General features: G+C 43.2%; 2 protein-coding genes across 3 annotated transcripts in view; both read right to left on the bottom strand.

The window, feature by feature from the left end:
• Positions 1-5474: 5474 nt before the first annotated feature.
• Positions 5475-13144, bottom strand: hspb8 (heat shock protein b8). The gene is made up of 3 exons (XM_061671338.1): positions 12718-13144; positions 9885-9948; positions 5475-7500 (listed from the first exon to the last, which is right to left on the bottom strand). Exons 1-3 carry the CDS (start codon positions 13127-13129, stop codon positions 7317-7319), a joined length of 660 nt encoding a protein of 219 aa, XP_061527322.1. The 5' UTR covers positions 13130-13144; the 3' UTR covers positions 5475-7316.
• Positions 13145-13282: 138 nt separating this feature from the next.
• The window catches only part of srrm4 (serine/arginine repetitive matrix 4), a 42419-nt gene continuing 37096 nt past the window's right edge, over positions 13283-18605 (bottom strand). Inside the window, exon 14 of one of the 2 annotated variants that reach the window (XM_061671337.1) lies at positions 13283-13362. In XM_061671337.1, the coding sequence (XP_061527321.1) occupies positions 13317-13362 (46 nt within the window). In that variant the 3' untranslated portion in view covers positions 13283-13316. Of the gene's footprint in view, positions 13363-17168; positions 17356-18605 lie in introns of those variants that run through there. The other variant, XM_061671336.1, reaches the window with a different exon arrangement.

The raw sequence follows: 18605 nt of genomic DNA, 5'->3' as shown, positions 1-18605 counted from the left end.
AACGAGCGTTCGCGTTCACATTCGCACCTACGGGCAATTTAGAGGCTTCTATTAACCTTCCGCGCATGTTTTGGGGATGCGGGAGGAAAGCGGAGTGCCCGGAGAAAAGCCACGCGGGCACGGGGAGAACATGCACACTCCGCACAGGCCGGGTCGGAGTTGAACCCGCAACCTCAGAACCGTGAGGTGGATTTTTGCTAACCAGTCGTCCGTGGCCCATTCCGTTCAGTTTTTATTCGATTCCATTAAATTGTATTTAAATCAGTCACTGACGGTGTCCTCGCCTGACTTTGGTGCGGGCAGCGCGGGTTCAGTTCCCAGTCGGCGAGTGCCAGCGGTTGTCCGTGTCTACACGTGCCCTGCGATTGACCGGCGACCAGTTCGGGGCGTAGTCCGCCTTTCGCTGGGAGAGGTTCCGGCACGCCCGCGGCCCGCGTGAGGAGAAGCGCCGCGGAAAATGGACGGGCGGATGGATGGATATATTTGCTGAAATTGGAATCGGGTCGGCTGAAGAATCCGCGCATGAGCATCTGGGCGCGAGTCGGGACCGACAGCAGCTCCTTGCGAGTGCTCTCTTTTTTGAATTTGAACGACTAGCACTGAACTCAACTCAATTCGCGCAGTGAAATCTCAAAATAAAAGCACGAGTATGTTTTCAGTCAGGCATTTGCTGGGCATCCATCCAGGAAGTGCCACAACCATGCTGAGGAACGTGTCGCAAATGTGTTAAAATCCGGACGGCCGCGTGACAGAAGGCCCCAAAAGTAATAGTCAAGAGGTTTAACGTAGTTGAAGGCGTCTTACAAGAGTGACCGAGGCCCCGTTTCACGCTCCGATGGCGAACGGTTCACCGAGGACGTGACAGGAAGTGACGGAGCGCGCCGGCTATTTGCCACGGTGCCTTCAAAAGTTATAAATAAACACAAGCCGTTGTCGAGTGGTGCTCGCGAACACTGTAAGATGCGCACACGCCCGTCTCGCGGCAGCGCTATATAAACCCATCCCACCATCCGGACTCTCACTCGGTTTCTCATTTGCTCCAATTCGAAGAGATGAGCCGACGTGCGCAAAGCGACGGGCGCTGGTGGTGGTGGGACCGTCAGGACCCGGGTATTTCCCCGGCGCTGGGCCCCTGCGCGCCCCTCTTCGCTCCCCACGTCTGGAGGCCCGACGGCGGGCGCGAGGACGAGCGCAGGTGGCGGGTCGACCTGGACGTGGCGCACTTTTCCCCGGAGGAGATTTCGGTTCGCGTCCGAGACGGCTTTCTACAAGTCGCAGGTGCGTTACCGTCACATTTTAGGGGGCTTTGACAAACTTGTTTTCTTGTGTCCTGGCAAAAATGGCTCGATTTGAACCCTTACTGCTCCCCAGTAAGGATTCATTTCAAATGTATTGCACATAAAAGATATACGAATGATACATTGTACCGAATTACAAGTTTAAAAAGCACGCAGTTCTTACAGATGAAATGCAAAAGCGCTGAACTTCAAAGTGAACTCCAACTGAAGCGGGGCTGGGGCCCCGCTTCGAGGATCGACAAATTCCGAAAATGCCGCGTTTCCGTCATACGCTGCGAGCGAAAGCCAAGGTGGGAAAGGGCGGGAGGCGGGCCAGACGTGCGAGACCAATCTCGCCGTTAATGAACTTGAGGTTATCCCGCTGATCGCCGATAAGGAGAAAGCAAATCCGGCTAATGGTGCTATCCGTGCGCGGTATCGAAACGAGCACATCCCGAGATAAACGCCGTCAAAGCGGCGCGGCGCAAAAGAAAAAAGACCAAAATGAGAGACTTGTTCCGTTTGACTTGTTTGTGTCCTCCCGTGACCGCAGGGAGACACGAGGAGAAGCCCGACCGGCGTGGATTCATCTCCAGATGCTTCACATGGAAATACAAGTGAGTCAGGACAAGGCAACGACACCTCGACTTTGCCACGTCGACAAATAACAGTTCGCCGTGACGTCTTCTTCAGGCTCCCGGCAGAGATGGACGTCAGCAAAATGGCGTCGTCGCTATCCGCGGACGGCATCCTGACCGCGGAAGGTCCCGTTCCCGCTCGCGCGAGCGTCGCCGCTCCGATAAAGGTGCCCGAACGCGTGCGCTTCTTTCTGACAGTTAGGGCCCGAGCACCAGGCAGTTCCCAGTTCTCAGTCTCGCACGTGGAAAGTTGAAAAGAAACATTGGGTGGGCGTGTCCGTCATGACACGACGCACAAAAAAGTCTCAAGGACCCAGACCAGGAAGTCGGCCATTTTGGTTTGAAGCATCGGGTTCAAATGAGCCAAAGTCTCCGAGAAAGGCAGGTGATGCGAAATGGAGGGTTTTTTGTTTTCTTTTGTTTTTGCTGACATCGTCTAATGTGGGAGGAGCCTGGCGTCAAATGATCATTTGGAGGTTTGAAATTCTCAACTTGGATTTGATTTTTTTTATTTCTTCTTTTGCTCACGATTTTTTTTTTTGTACAACAACTGTGAATAATCCGTATTGTTTTCAACCAAGGGTAATTGATCATATATATATATTTTGTATTTATTTTAACCATGACATCGATAGTTGTACAATGTACGGCAACTGTGAATAATCGGTCCGTTTTTTAAAGCAATTCAATCATTTATTAATAATTCATTTATAATGCAGATGTTACATTTGAAATAGAATCAGAAAACATAGCATTGCAAATTGCTTCATTTATAGAGTAAATCAAAACATTTCGATTACAATTTATGGGAGCAAATGTAGCTAGTATACATTCTTTATCCTCTGTGAAGAATGCCTAATATTACTGCAGCTTACTGAGTCAGTCGTGAAACTCTTCTTCTTGTGTCTGTATGTCTGTGTCATACAAAGAGCACACCTGAAGGAGCAGCACAATGGCCATTGAGTTGTGGCAAAAACCGTCGAATGCTTTCCATTCCGTTGAATGGCGTCATGACTGTCTGTTTTGATCCCATACAATATTATAGAGCATCGATTGTCAACGTGTGTGTGGCACACAGGCGTCCGTCACGAAAGCTGAGCAGCGGGAAGGACCCCCAAACGCTGAAGTCGCAAAGGCCATGCGCGCCGTCCATCGGGACCCGACATGGGGAGGGTTGTCCGAGGGAATGCCCGTTCATTTCTGCCCTGTAAAGACATCAAACAGGAATTGAGTGCCTACGCACTTCGCCAAAAAATACAACTTGTCGTCTTGGGGCTTTTGGTGTTAGGCGGTAACGAATTACAGCGAATGAGATTATACAATTTCATCAAATGGATGTCATTGTCATGCATCACATTACTGGGAGAAAATGTGTCATTAAATGACAGCAATTTTAGTTCCATTTAAAAAACAGCTACAAAAGCTCCGTTTTATTTTTCACATTACTTCCTCCTTCTCAAGCCGATGCTTGTGATTGGCTCTCGCTGGTCATGTGCCATTCTGCCGTCGTCTCATATGACCTTGAAGTAGCACCTTGTAGCGCAATCCATTCAGTTTGTCTGAGATTTTGCAAAGGTGCGATTCGTAGTTTCACCTTCGAACGCATAAAAGAACCATCGACTTGTGAACAGTTTCAACTTCCTAATTTTGGACTTTTTATGGAACATTTGCTCATCAGAGATGTCATATGAAGCAAGATTGTCTAAATGGTCAACAGGATATCATGTTTTACACATACTGTGGACATATAATGCAACAAACAAATCATCATGCATTTCCATTTCATCATGTTTTGTTATCAGTTTGGAATTTGTGTAAAAAACAAATGTAGTTCATTCTAAAATATTGATCTAGTTTGAATCCACTTTTTTCCCCCATGGAAACACCCAGGGGTCCTGTTAATGCATCCACCCAAAATTAATAGTCATCAAAATGTAATTCAAATGACATGAGTTCAAGTCATTGATATAGTTCCACGACTATAACGTTTTCATCATTTTCATCGTTTTCATCATACGACTATAACGTTTTCATCATTGATATAGTTCCACGACTATAACGTTTTCATCAGGGTAACTTGTAATTGCAGCCAATTACATTTCCAGAGTCATCTCGACAACACTGGTTATTTATTCTTAAAAACAGGTGGAGATTGATGTTGCGCTAGAAGAAGAACAAGAAGAAGAAGAAGAAGAAGAAGGAGGAGGAAAAACCCTGGAGAGCAGCCCACTACCGGAAGCTTCCCCAGCTGAAGACCGAGGCCGCCAACAGGAGGAGGAGGATGAGGAGAGTGAGGAAGAAGAGGGCCACGGAGAGCCAGCTGGTCATTCGCAGCCTTCAGATGGCGACGCGACGGAGAATCTTCCGGATGTTCCGCAGCTGCCACTCGAAGAGGGTGAAGAGATGGCAGAGGCGCGCGACTGCGGGGAAGCGCCCGAGGAGAAGGCCCGGCCCGAGGAGCGGCGGCTGGGCGCGCCGCCGCCCGGCGAGGAGCGCCGATGAGGAGGAACGGGTGGTTGCCACGGAGACTGCCTTCAGCTCGCATATATTAAGGCTCAAAATTCAGTACGGTGGACAGGGACCGGGCCAAACCGCGAAGAGAGAAAATACGCATATAATCAACGCCCGATTTTATTGCGTTGAAAAAAAGCAAAAAACTATTGGAAATATATACATATATATATATATAGAAAGTGAATAGCTGAATCCGCGGGTGCCGAACCACGACTACGCGGGGGTCCACTGTGTATTTATTTACACAGCCGTGCCTTGAGATACAAGTTGAATTTGTTCTGTGGCCACGCTCTTAACACTTGTATCTCAAATGATCTTTCCTCATTGAAACGAAGGGAAATGCCGTTCATCTGTTCCAGTGGCTCCCGAAAAAAAAAAAAAAAAAAAAACACCAAATGTTTTAAAAAAAAATTTTATAAAGTAAATAGCACTCCGTAATATGAAAACATAATAACATGACCAAATAGAATGTACAGGATGAAACAGTGCCTCATGATGAATTCACTGCAATTCCTTGTCATGTGGGACCTGGCCAAATATGCCTGCAAGTGTTGTTGTATTGTCTGTCTACATATTTTGATGCAGCGTTTATGTTCAAATATCTGTTGCTTGAAGGGTTACAAGTTAGAACAGGACGTGGATGCTATTTTTATTAGCGAGTCTATGGTGTTTTGCCTTGTGCTTAGCATTAAGCTAGTGGAATTCCTTAAGTTACATGGTTTATTAAATACACAAAATGTTTAGTTTGACACTACACCTCAGCTGGGAGTAGCATAAAAAAGCTAGCAAGTAAAAAACAACAACAACAACAACAACAAAAACACTTGTATCTTGAAAGACGTGGATCTCGAGGCACCCCCGTATCGACTGTATCGCGTCACGCGTACGCCGGAGCGCCAATAAAGCTGCGGCAAGTCAAATCCATGTACTGCGTTCATTTGACTGCTCACAAAGGTTGACAGGTGACATGTTGCACATGCCAGAAACCAACCATGCCATTTTGTAGTGCTGTGGGAAACAGAAATATACATTCTAGGATCAAAGGTTTCGGGGTGCTGGGATTCAGTTTCCGTGACTTTAATGTGATCACTTGTACATGACACAGCAACTAACTTCTCTCATTCCACTCCAAACAGAGGGCAGCGGTACTATCTGCCCGCTGGAATCGTTTGCTATAGCTAAAACAACAACAACAACAACAAAATCAAAATCAAACAAAACATCAGCAACCAGCACAAACAGTGACCTACGATTAAAATGGTGGCACAAACCATTTTTGCTGTATTATTTTGTTCTTCAAATATTATGTGTTTAACAAACTACTGTATTGTGGTTTTAAACTTTACTAACTTGTTTAAAATAACAGCTAAAAAACCCTCTCAAATTTTAGGGGTGCTGCAATTCATTGAAAAAGGAACATTTCAAATGATTCTGACTTAATTGTCAACGTTTGCATTGAATTTTTGGTGTCGTAGGAAAGCAAACGTGGTGAGCATGCGGCGCGATGGGCGGCGCCCGAGCGCCCTCTAGTGACCGGTCGCCAGCGCTGGCTGAGAATGGCGTGACGACCGAACGACGACTGCGCCGACACTGACCGAAAAGCAGTGAAAATGACATTTTAAAAGTCTAAAAACATCATTTCTCCATTTCCAAATCAATTACTAGCGCTGGGAGTAAGTAAGTTACAAAAATAGATTTTGCATTTTCCAAACGTTGCGACCAATCGCTGCTACTGCTAGCAAGAACGATTGACACGTGGACTGAAAAAAATCTAATGTGGAAAATTAAAAAAAACACGTCCGTTGCTGAGGACGTTATGAGTCAAAAATGATTTCACATTTGCGAACCTCCCGGCCAATCACCTTCTCATCGCTGCAATTATTGACACGCGACCGCTCGATGCCTGCTGGATAAAATGATTGTCTGCTCAAACGCTAACTGGAAAAGTGCAAAAGAAGTCGTCTCACGTTTTCGAAACATCAAAGCGACGATGACGTTGCCGCGGCAACCCCGCAGCTCCGGTACCTAGCTTGAATGACACGGCGAGCGACCAACGAGGGACCAGTTCCTGCAAAAGTGTGCCGATCCATAAACGGACGAACCGAAGACGCGCGCTCACCTGCGCGTCAAAAGTGCTCATGAGTTGGACATTTTATTGCATCAGAAACAAACAAACAAACAACAACAAAACTCAATTAGAAAAGAAACCAATGCAAACGCAGACTTGTATCCAGATTAAGAGTCCACATGAAGACTATTTACAAAACAGCACACACGACAGGAAGACATTTTGGCTTTTCTCGGCCATTTTGAGTGAAGTGATGCAAAAATAAAGGTTGGAAATCAATCGAGTTCTTGCGCTGACATTGAATAAAAGGTCCTGGAAGGTCGAAAATGGGTACTGACAATTTGGAAGACGGAAACAGATTTGACCTTTGACCCCAGCCACCCCAGCCTTCTTGGATTTGTAAAAAAAATCAATTGAGTTCTTGTTGTGGCACCAAAAAAAAATGGACATAAATTTAAGACCCTGGTACCCGTTAGAACGGCTGATCCTGGGAAAAACAAAAACACCTCCTTGGATCTGTCCAAAGTCAACAGGGTTCTTGCGCAAGTCTTGAACTAAACTAACAAAAATCAGCTTCTAGCTCGTGTCAGACACGAGTTCTCATTTAAGTAATAAAAGCCTCCAATGTTCAGTGCTTCATTCTTTGCATGATGTCATGGTATTGCGCAATAAGGTGCAACACCATGACCTCATACATTTTTTCATCGAACACAAACAATGTGAAGAAAAAAAACGTCATTTTGTTCAATCTATGAGACTGGAGGTAAAGGAGAGAGAGAGAGAGAGAGAGAGAGAGAGAGAGAGAGAGGGTGCGTTTGTTTAGTGCACCGGCGCCTCCTGGAGCTTAGGGGAGGAGTCCGCGTCCTCCTCGGGTGGCGGCGGCGGCGGCGTCGCGGCGTCGCTGAAGAGGTAATATGGCGGCGTCTGGCGCGCCTCGATGATGAGCACGCCCTCGGGAGACAGCGAGGCGAACACCGTCAGAGGGTCCACGTCCATCGGGATCCTGGCGGGGGGACGCATGGAGCGTGTTAGCTTAGCATGGACGATAGATTCAGCGGCGTTTTTTTTTTTTTTTTTTTACCCAAATGCACAAAATGTATTTTTGAATTGAAAAATAAAGAAGCATTTGTCTTGGAAATGAACAAATTAAAATGAATAGTAAAATGTTTTCTTACATACGGATGAAAAAAGCTTTGATATAAAAATGTATTCTGTCAGATAAATGATAATTACATTCACAAATAATTGGTGTCACTATTGAAGTTAAATAAATCATAACAGAAAATAAAGATGTGAATGAATTATTCTATTATAAAAATAAAGTACACAGTTTACATCGATTTTAATTATTTTCCAATTGTATTTGATTAACTATATATATATTATTGGTTGATTCTAAATTATAATGAAAATAATTATCCATTATAATCTTATTATCAAAAGAAACACTTTTCCATACAGTACGCACATCGCATTTTCCATCCAACCCGCCTCACTGTGTTGAGGTTGCCGGTTCAAATCCGGGCACGGGCGTTTGCAAACCCTCGCGAGCACGGGGACCCGACAATGAGAACGAATTCTTGTCGGTATGATTCAAATTCGTCAATTTCACGCCAACATTTGAACATCCCCCGCCATACGAATAACTTTGAAAAATCTAATGTGGCCCTTGAGCACAAGTTCAAAAGCCTTCGAAAGCGCGCGTCAGGGTGGCGAGAGTTGAAGGCGAGGAGCCGCGCGAAGCCTTTTCCAAATAAGGCCGTCGGGGAGACGCTTCTCTCCGCCGAGTCGGCGTACGCATCCGCCTGGCTGGAATGTTCCTCATTAGAGAAAAAGACGGGACGCCGGCCGGCCCGCGGACAGTCGGAATGCCACCCGGGCTATTTATAGTAACTGGGGGGTGGGGACTCCAATCGGGGTCGGGGGCACGAGGCGCACCCGAGCGACAGCTGAGGTCGGATATTCCGAGACGGCGTGCACGCGTGACAAACCTCCGCATATCGTGCTGCCTTGACATCGGACGAGCTTACAATTACAAGTTACACTGTGGAAAAGGTCACAGTCGTCTCTCATTTCATTTGGATGACTTTGCTTAATTTTGGAGGAAGGCATCAACATTGGATGTTTTTCTTGACAAAGTGGATAAAAAGCATCGATGTAAATGTAATGTAAATACTTTTTTACAAATGTGTTTGTTGCATTAATATGGGTACAGTATGTGCATAACATGAAACCATGTTGACCTCATGACAAATGTGTACATCTTCGACAATATGGCTTCTGTGACCCAGATACGTGATATAGAACCATAGAATATCCCGTAACCCAGATAAGTGAAGGTCCCATCAAAAAGGAAATGTTCTATTACGTCTTCAAAAGTGGAGCTAGCCGTGTGTCGAACCGTTTCAAAATCTCAGACAAACTGCGAGATTGCGCCACAACGTGCTGGTTGGCAGACGACTGCTTGAGAAAGTCCTTCATTAAATATGTAGCAGAGGCCGCATTTTCAATGAAAACATCGCAGGCGATCACGTTGATTTCATCGCGCCAGCTAAAATCACGCTCGCGATTCAAATTCGATTCATTGTGCGGCGGCGGCGCTGTGTGAAGTCAACGCGACTTCCCGACCGGCAGCAATTTGGTAGACCGAAGAACGAAGCTTCAAGATGATTATTGCCAATCTCGGCTGAGGTTGACTGTCAAACGACACCTGGCGCGTTTAAAGCAACCACCTCAACGTATGCTAGCTCAATACTAACACATCATGGGAAACGCCATATGCGTGTATGCGTGCATGAATGGATGGATGGATGGATAGATGTCCTCCCCAAGCCTGCGTGGCTTTTCTCCGGGTATTCTGGTATTTCCTCCCACATCCCGAAGACTCTGAACTGCCCGTAGGTGTCAATGCGAGTGCCAATGGTTGTTTGTTTCTATGTGCCCTGCGATTGGCTGGCGACCGGTTCAGGGCGTACCCCGCCTCTCGCCCGGAGCCAGCTGGGATAAACGCCAGCACACATTATGTACCCACCTTAGATTTAAAAACATTTTTTTTTCTTTATTTCATTGAATTCCTTGCTTTTGGTCTTTCTAAAAAGGGGATTTTTGATTTTTCAAATGAATTTCTTAAACGTAAACATATTGCTTAATATTTGTATTCATATCTATTTGATCTTTTTTCTTCAAGAAAAGAGGGAACGCAGCACTTCGTCTCTCATGTCTGTTTTGTCAGTTGTATGTTGGGTGTTGTCGTTTTGTGTGTTTGTGTTTCTTATGGGGGGGGATGTCATTACTGACCTCATCTTCTGACCTCATCTCGGCTGGTTTAGAAAACATGCAAGGATCTTACTTCCATGACATTCACACCCACGCAAAACAATGACTCACTGGATCTTCTTGGTGAAGTTCTTGGTGACGATTCCTCCTTCATCTTGCTTCTCTTCGTGTTTTCCTGTTGGGAAGAAGACAAGTCAGTGCGAGGTGAACAAAACCCACCGCATGTGTTCATCTATTATTTTTATTTTTGAGCGACGGCCGCCCGCCCGCCCGCCCCCCTCCCAATCCTCCCCTTCCAAGCTCCGTTGATGTCTTTCATATCTCTGCGGCCTGCGAGCAGCTGCTAAATGTCAGCTGCGGCGTCGGCGACGTGGCCTTCTTCAACCCCGCCCGCCGCCTTCCTCGAGTGCGTAAAAAGCTCAGGAGAAGCAACACTCTGCTCGTTGCCATTTCAACCAGTGCGCTGATTTGTGTGCGCGTTCCAAAGGTGCTGTGTAACGTGTTCTGGAAACTTGGGCAGTGCTGTGTGTCATTAGGCACACACACACACACACACACACACACGCGCGTTTGGTCAACGTCAGACCTGGTGCAGCTGAGTTACTTCCAGGAGTGGCAAAATGAGCCTAAAATGGCTGCTTCAAAGCTAAATGGCAGACAGTCGCTGGGCTTTGTCCAACTTTTTGCTGGGTCTACTACGCATGATAGACGCAGCTACCAAGATCCATGTTGCTAAATGAAACTGGCTTTTGGGGGCTGCATTTTTTGAAATATAATTCTCGACCGTGACACTGAGCAAGAATGGCAACTTCAAAGCAAAATGGTAGACTTGCTGTGTGTTTTTGGACATGACTTCTTAAGATTTTGGCTGGATCTACTTCTCCAGTCTTTGAGGGCCGGCTTTTCGAATCATTACGGTAGGCCGAGGTGCCTTGCAGTATACCTCCAAAACTAAAATGGCTGACTTCCTGTGTGTTTTCAGGCCTGGCTTGTTGAGGTTTTTTTGTGGGTCTACTAATGATTGACACACTTACCAAATTTCGCGTTACAAAGTAAAAGCGGCTTTGTGGGCTGAATTTTCCCTCCACTTTTCTCCCAGAATCAAGTTGAATCAAAAAGCATTTGTGACTTCCCGACTGCTCTCTGAGTCACACCGCTAACATCTGATCTTGCGTTTCCTGCTCTGCGTGATCACCTTGGGCCTCCAGAAATGCTCGTGTCGCACTTTTAGAACGAGGTCAGGCCTCCGGTGACAGGCGCTGACTGAACGACCCAACTGGCACAGCGCACGTCTTGTACGCAAGGGGGGCGGGGTCAAACGGGACGAGCATTCGCGGTAAACCCGTGCGACTGAACACGACAAGCGCCACGCCGACGACACGGAACTTCCAGAACATTCTGTCCGCCGCGTTGACAACAGCGAGACTTTTGTCCAGCGGCTCGGAGCTAAATCCGGCTCGCCGACGCCCGCCGAGGGAACGACAGCGACGCTCCAGGAATGCGCGACAGGTGTCCGACCGAGCGACCGAGAAATCGGTTTTCAAAGTAGAGACGCTCGCTGGAACCGCTCGCTACGCAACTGTGCACCGGAAGAAATTACAGTCATGCAAACGTGGCCATTAAATTACTCTACTTGGGGGGGGAGACGATTTCAAAAAGCTTTTTAAATAAGAAGAAAATACTAACACTCCAAAGTGCACTTCAAAAAAAATCAGTTGAATTAGAAATGTTTTTGAATGATAAAAATCATCTGTTAAATGAAAGACCATTGAAGTAGAAAATAAATCAAGTCAAAAAAGTAACATTTTTCAAATTTGATAATTATCTGAGAGTATTTTCGAGAATAAATTGAAACATTTGAAGACTACAAATTGAAAAAAATCTTTTTTTTAGGATGCTTTTAGAAATAAATATAGTTGACACTTCCCGAAGAAAAGCTATAAGAAAAAATTGAATTTTAGGAGAACATTTTCGGAATGTTGTCAAAATAAATAACTAATAAAATAATCAAATAAATAGTTGTATTTTTAGAATTAAGAATTTTGAGAATTGCAAGATTCTTTTGAGAAAGTTAAAACTCTTTCAAACAAAACTGAAGAAAATTGTTGCAATCATGAATTTCTGACTCAAAATATTGCAAAAATAAATTTTCAACTTCCCCAGAAAATATTAGTCTAAAAAAACAGTGTTAGGGTTTTAAGAGGAAAAAAAACTTAACAACGCAAATTTAAATGTGAAACTTTTAAAGGAAAAGTATTGACAAATTTGTGGGACTTTGAAGGGGAAACATTCTGGATATTATAAAAATATGATTTGTATTTTTGAATTCATTGAAGAAAAAACATTTGAGAAAATTATTGCAATTGTATGACAATGAAGAGAAAACTTAAAATTTGAAAAAATATTTTACAAAAGTTACAAAAATTAGTTTGAAACTTTGCAAGTTTCTTTACAAAACGCTCCTTGAAAATGATAAGAGTACAAAAATAAGAAATTAGTCATGTATGATTTAATTTTGTTTAGGATTTTATGATTTTAAAACTGCACAAGAAGTTTTTTTTCAACTGAGACAAAATACGGGATTAATTTGAAACTCGAAATAATTTGTTTTTAAAAAGAAATCTATGGAATTTAATGAGAATGTTTTTTTAATGTTACAAAATGAATGTTTGTCGGGAAAAAAAAGCATTTCAAATTCTCCTTGAAAAAAAATAAAGCTTAAACACCTACTGAGAAAGCTAGCGTACGATTTTGTTCTTGTTTATGATTTTGGAATTGTACAAGAATTGTTTTCTTTTAACTACACCAAAAAACTTAATTTGAAAAAAATATATAGATAAATGTCATAACAGGAACTTTTTTATTTGACGAGAAAAGAGTTGTGGTACTAAAAGGGCAAACAAACAACTGTGAAACGGTAAGAATAAGATTTTGTTGCGCTCACCTGACACTTCGACGAATCCTTCCCTGGTTTTGATGTTGAGTTCGTGCGCCTTGAAGCTGTGCACGTTGACGCACACTTTCCACGGTTCCCCCGGCGCGCCGCCGACGGGCGAGCTCCCCGGCGACGCCTCGCCGTACCGTCCGGCGCCGTACAGCGGCCCCGCGCCCGATTGCCGCTGCCGGCGTTCCGGGAAGGCCGCCCGCAGGCCGCTCCCGAAGGGCGCCGCCGAGCTCAGGCGGGAGCCGAGCCGGCCCGGCCTCGCCCAGCCGGGCCAGTCCACGGACAGGTCGTCCGGGAAGGGCGGTAAGCCGAAGTCGTCGTCGGCCAGGAAGCGCGAGGCCATAGACTCTCCGAACGGGTCCCGCGGGAACCTCTGGCGCCCGCCCACGGCGTAAAAGTCTCCCTCGGCCATGTCCGATCAAAGTCAACAGAACTCGTCAAGTCAAGTCCAGTCGAGTCGAGTCGAGTCTATATGTATAGGCCTGAATCACCAAAGAGTCCCAGAGGGCTTGAAAGGAGTGTGGAGCGGCTGGTGCATCACCGTCCGCGTCCAATGTGCAAAAAGGACTGAATGGCCGGCCCCGCCTGCGGCTCTCTTTTTATAGCGGCTCAAGTCTCTGGAAAGCGCCCGAGCAGCGTGGAAGGCTGTAAAAAATCACCCCCCACCGACTTTACAAACTCCTTTAAAGACCCATTCAAACTTCAAACAGTGAACATAATCTACTTCGCCTCACTCCAATAACTCTGCAGTCCTCACTTTGCTGACGAAAAAGACTTGATTTAAAGCTGTGCAACTGGCGTTCAGGGGACACTTTTTACAGCGTTGCCCCCTTTCAAGAAATGAGTCACGCCGGCTCGAATAGAAGACGAGTCAAGCGGCTGAAGTCAGCGCGGCAAAATAAACATACTCGTGTTTTTTTAACCTCCACAAGAGGGTTTGCTCATGTTTATTGGGAACACACAGCAGCAGTTGACACACACTCACGTGATGCCAACGTAACACACCGAAAACGTCACCAAATCGCTGGTCGCAACAGACACGACGGGTAAAAGACGACGACAGGGCCACAATGAAGAGAAATTATATGCATGTTTTCACAATTTGATGAGAACATTTTGACAATTTGATGGGGTCTTTTTCAAAAATCAGTCCGTTTCTCAAGAAGAACTTAATGCGACCTACATTTTTCTCTTGTAAAGCTCTAAATATGTTGCGCAAAATTCTTTTTTTTTTCTTGTAGAAATTGCACAAGTTTGTCACGATTTTCTTTTTTTAAATCTGAATTTTGTAACAATTTTGAAATATTTTTGGAATGCCTTTAAAGTAAAAATCAAAAACAGCTAAATATTCAATAATCATTTTTTTGTATACTTTGTGACAAGTTTCTTATATTTTTTTCAAACCTTTACAATTAATTTTTGCAAAATGAGGGCGGATTGCAGGATTAAGGTCACACACTGAAATAAAACACTTAATTTTCAATTGCACGTGGTTAAAATGTGGTAAATCATTTTCCTCTCTTAAAAAAATATATCAAATAATATATGTTAATGTAACACATTTTAATCATGTACAACCGATGTACATGTTCGAATTAAGCAAATTGAAAGGACTTATTCAGTATGTGGCACAATTTTACAAGCAATAATTCAAAAGTTTACAATGGGAAAAAAATATATCTACATTTTTTTTTTTGTTTGCCAGAATTTTTGGGGGTTTTGCCAGAATTTGTTTTGTTTGCCAGAATTTTCACATCGTGTTTTTTTCTTTAAAAGCCTTACAATTTTGCAAGAATTTTTTAAAATAAAAAATCATATTTTTGATTCATTAAAAATCCACATTTTGAAAGAACAGAGCCAAAACATAAAAAATTACAAGAAACAATACAATTCGAAAATAAAGTTAATTTTAATTAAATTTTTTAATGAGGAAATTGTCAGTATGTCACATTTTTGCAAAAATAAGTTCTACATTTTTCCAAACCTTTCGAGAAAATTGTTGCAAAGTTCGCAAGATTTATTTTCTGAATATTGAAAAATTTGCAGCCAATCAGGAAAGAAATATAACATGAAAATTGTCGATATTTTCCAAGAATAAATCCAGAAATGTATGAGAAAATATTTGGAATTGTTCAAAAATAAAATCCAATATTTAGTCATTCATTTCTTTATTTATTTTTAATGTATTCATTTGATTAATTTTCTACTTATTTTATATAGTTATTATTTTTATTTTACACTTAAAACAAATATTAGGAGAAAATACTGTATGTGTCACAGTTTTAGGAGGAAATTATTCACAATTTTCCAAGAAATGTTTTTGCTTCCTTCATTGTGGTCCAAACACTGCCTAGTACAAAAACAAACTCGACGGATGAAAACATTTGGATTTTTTTGTCACATCATTCAAAAACATAAAAGTTCCATTTGGCACAGATTTTGCATATTTACAGTACAATATCGCATACAGATCCATATCTACACAGGAGTAACCACCACAGGACCGTGTGACAAAATGAGAAGAAACAACCTCATTCCTCGAGACATGTCTCCGATTAATAATAAGATTATTATCATGATTAAACAACTCCCAGCAATTTTACAACACAATTATCTTGTTGACGTTTGACATCCGGCGAAACGACAACAGAAAGTCATTTTCAGAGTGTATCGAGCTGAAGATGAAAAGTTTGACGAGAACACCACGCCGCTGCTCATCGTTAGCTTGCTTAGCTTAGCACAAAGTGACGCTACAGCTGACGACAGCAAAGCTAAAAAATAAAAATGTACTCATCAATATTGTCTTGTCGCAGTTAAGATCACCGAGCTCAACTAAAAACCAATCGAAATGTTTTTGTTTCTCCACATTTTTACAGATTCAACGCGTGCAAGCTAACAGATTACCTCGCTAGTAGCTAGGCGGTATTCTCACGTAATGCCAGCCAAGCCGGAAAATAAATGTCAAAGTGTTAATTGTTTTGCTTTTTGGGAGCCAAAAGGTAGGCGCAAAAGATGAGCCCACTGCCTGCTACGCTAACCCTAACATAGATGTTTTACTTACATGTTAAACTAGTAGCTAGGGGGCAAGTCGGTAATCTCACAGACCTTCAGGCAAGAAAGCTAAAATAACGTGAAATTCATTTTTTATTTTTCGGACACCAAAAGGTTAGACAGATTAGCCTGCTAGCTACTATGCCAAATAAGCACAAAATAATTCCTCTTAAAAACTAAGGTAGTGGCTAGGCAGCTATTCTGTATCCTCACGAAACTCCCAGCGAGAAATCAAATCAAATGTCAAATGGCTCAATTTCGTCATTTTCAGAAGCCAAAAGGTTGGCACACAAGATAACAAATTAGCCCCTTAGCTGCTATGCTAACCCGAGCATAGACATTTTACTTCCACGCTAACCTAGCAACTAGGCAGGTATTCGATATTCTCACATAACTTCAGGCAAAAAAGCCACACAAAAAAAGAATCAAATGATTAATTTGATTCTTTTTTGTTTACACACAAGCCCTATGCTAACCTGTAGCGTAGGGGGTTCCGCTTACCACCGAAGATAGTAGCTAGGCGGCTGGCTCTTGTGGATGTCAAACTATTCATCATCATCTTCTTTCATAACCCAAAAGGCCGACTTTTTCGTTGATATTTTTTTTTTTTTTTTTTTTTTAGACAAGTACATGAAATATTTACACGGCGTGTGTGGTACCAAGAAATGGAGATGTTGCATAGAGAGATTGACCACTACAACAAAGCAATACATATTGAAATAAGCCATACATATGTATGTATGCGCTTGGAGACACTACATTAATATTCAATTGTATCCAGATGCTCAACGTATAAGAAACGCTGTTTATTCCCCTTCGGCTCCTACTTGACGTCCTTTGAAAATATTGATTCCAGCAATCTTTAAATACATTGCAGTGATGTTGCGCTTCTGATATTTGGATTGTTTGCACTTGCTCTCGGGAGAGATTCATTTGACATTAGCGACCGTAGACCCTTTTCCTGCTGCAGTTTTGTGTGATAAGCGGCTATTCAATTAATCGTTTCAGCTTTGGAGTCAACTACAAACCCCAATTCCAACGCAGTAGGGATGTTTTGTAGAAGGTAAATAAAAAGAGCACGATGATTTGCAAATCCTTTTCAACCTACATTCAATTGAATACTCTACAAAGACAAGATATTCAATGATCAAACTGATGAACGTTATTGTGTTTTTGCAAATATTCTCACATTTGGAATTTGATGCCAGTGCTTGGCTTCAATTCTAGCTCCTGTCCTGTCCTCGAAACATCTCCGACCATTTAAAAGCAACAACAAATCCCTGAAAAGGACTTTGGATGGGGAGGTGGATTTGACGTTGGAAAGTCTCTGGGTGCCACAGCTAATAATGAACACCCGAAAATGAGAACATGGATTTTTGTTTTTTTTTGGTGGGGGGCGACTAATACCTGCTGGCGCTGCGGCAGCGTGCCCCAAAACTCCACGACGAGCCGCGGCTGACGCTGCGGCAGGACGAAGACGAGGAGGAGCTCCGAGCGCGAGAGCGATATCGCGATGACGGGCTGCTCCGGGACGACCACGAAGGGCTGGCGCTGCGCCGGAAGTACGGCACGGGCCTCTTGCGGGCGCTGCGGGCCACCAAACGGGAAAATGCTTGCAAGTCACTGCTTTTTCCGAATACGATGGTAGTTTGACTGTATATTTTTCGTGTAATATTTTTCTAATATGTTAATGTAATGTTTTTCCAATATGTTAATGTTATGTAATATGTGTGTGTCTAAAATATTTTGCTGTTTTTTTAAATAATTTTACTGTGTTTCTCATCCAATATCTGAATATATTATTTACCCACTAAAATATACCGAAATATACTGCATTTATATTTGTGTAGTTTTGTCAGATTTTTTACATGCATTTTGTTTTTATTTGTGTATTTTTCATCCAATATCTTTCCAATTTTCCCTCAGAATTGTTTCTTTTTCTAATATCACTGTCATCCAATATTTCCCCACTAATAAGTACTTTTTCAGGAATATATACTGTCTTTGTGTATTTTTGTATACTTCTTTTAATATGAATGTATTTTTTCATCTAGTATTTGTGCATTTTTTCTGGTATCTTTGCTTTTTTCTAATAAAAAGTCGATTATTTTCTTAGTGTCTTGGTATTTTTCCCAATATCGGTGAATGAATTGCATTTCCACAGCGCTTCAACTAGACTGACCAAAGCGCTTTACAGACGCTCACACATTCACACACACATTCATCCACCAATGGGCTTCCGCTGTCCTGCACGGCGCTGCCAGGCCCAATATGAGTGTATTTCGTATCTAATATTTTTCCTTTTTTTTTTCAAAGAGATACATATTTTCTTCTTCCATCCATCCATTTTCTGTCGCGCTTCCCCCTGACAAGGCTGACGGGCGCGCCGGAGCCTATCCCAGCCGTCATCGGGCAGGAGGCGGGGTACGCCCCGAACCGGTCGCCGGCCAATCGCAGGGCACATAGAAACAGACAACCATTCGCACTCACAGTCACACCTTCGGGCAATTCAGAGTCTCCAATGAATGCATGTTTTTGGGATGCGGGAGGAAACCGGAGTGCCCGGAGAAAACCCACGCAGGCACGGGGAGAACACGCAAACTCCACACAGGCGGGGCCGGGGATTGAACCCGGGTCCTCAGAACTGTGAGGCTGACGCTCTAACCAGTCGCCCGCCGTGCCGCCCATATTTTCTTCTTAATATTTGTATTTTTTTTTTTAAATGTATTTTTTCATCGGTTTCTTCCTTTTCTCCTTAATATTTTGGTATTTTCATCAAATACTTGGGTATTTTTACTTCTTTTTCACAAAAATAATATATATATTACTTCTGCATA

The sequence above is a fragment of the Phycodurus eques genome, chromosome 3, assembly GCF_024500275.1.
Source record: "Phycodurus eques isolate BA_2022a chromosome 3, UOR_Pequ_1.1, whole genome shotgun sequence".
NCBI classification, from domain to species: Eukaryota; Metazoa; Chordata; class Actinopteri; order Syngnathiformes; family Syngnathidae; genus Phycodurus; species Phycodurus eques.
This window is presented reverse-complemented; position numbering and strand designations above follow the sequence as displayed.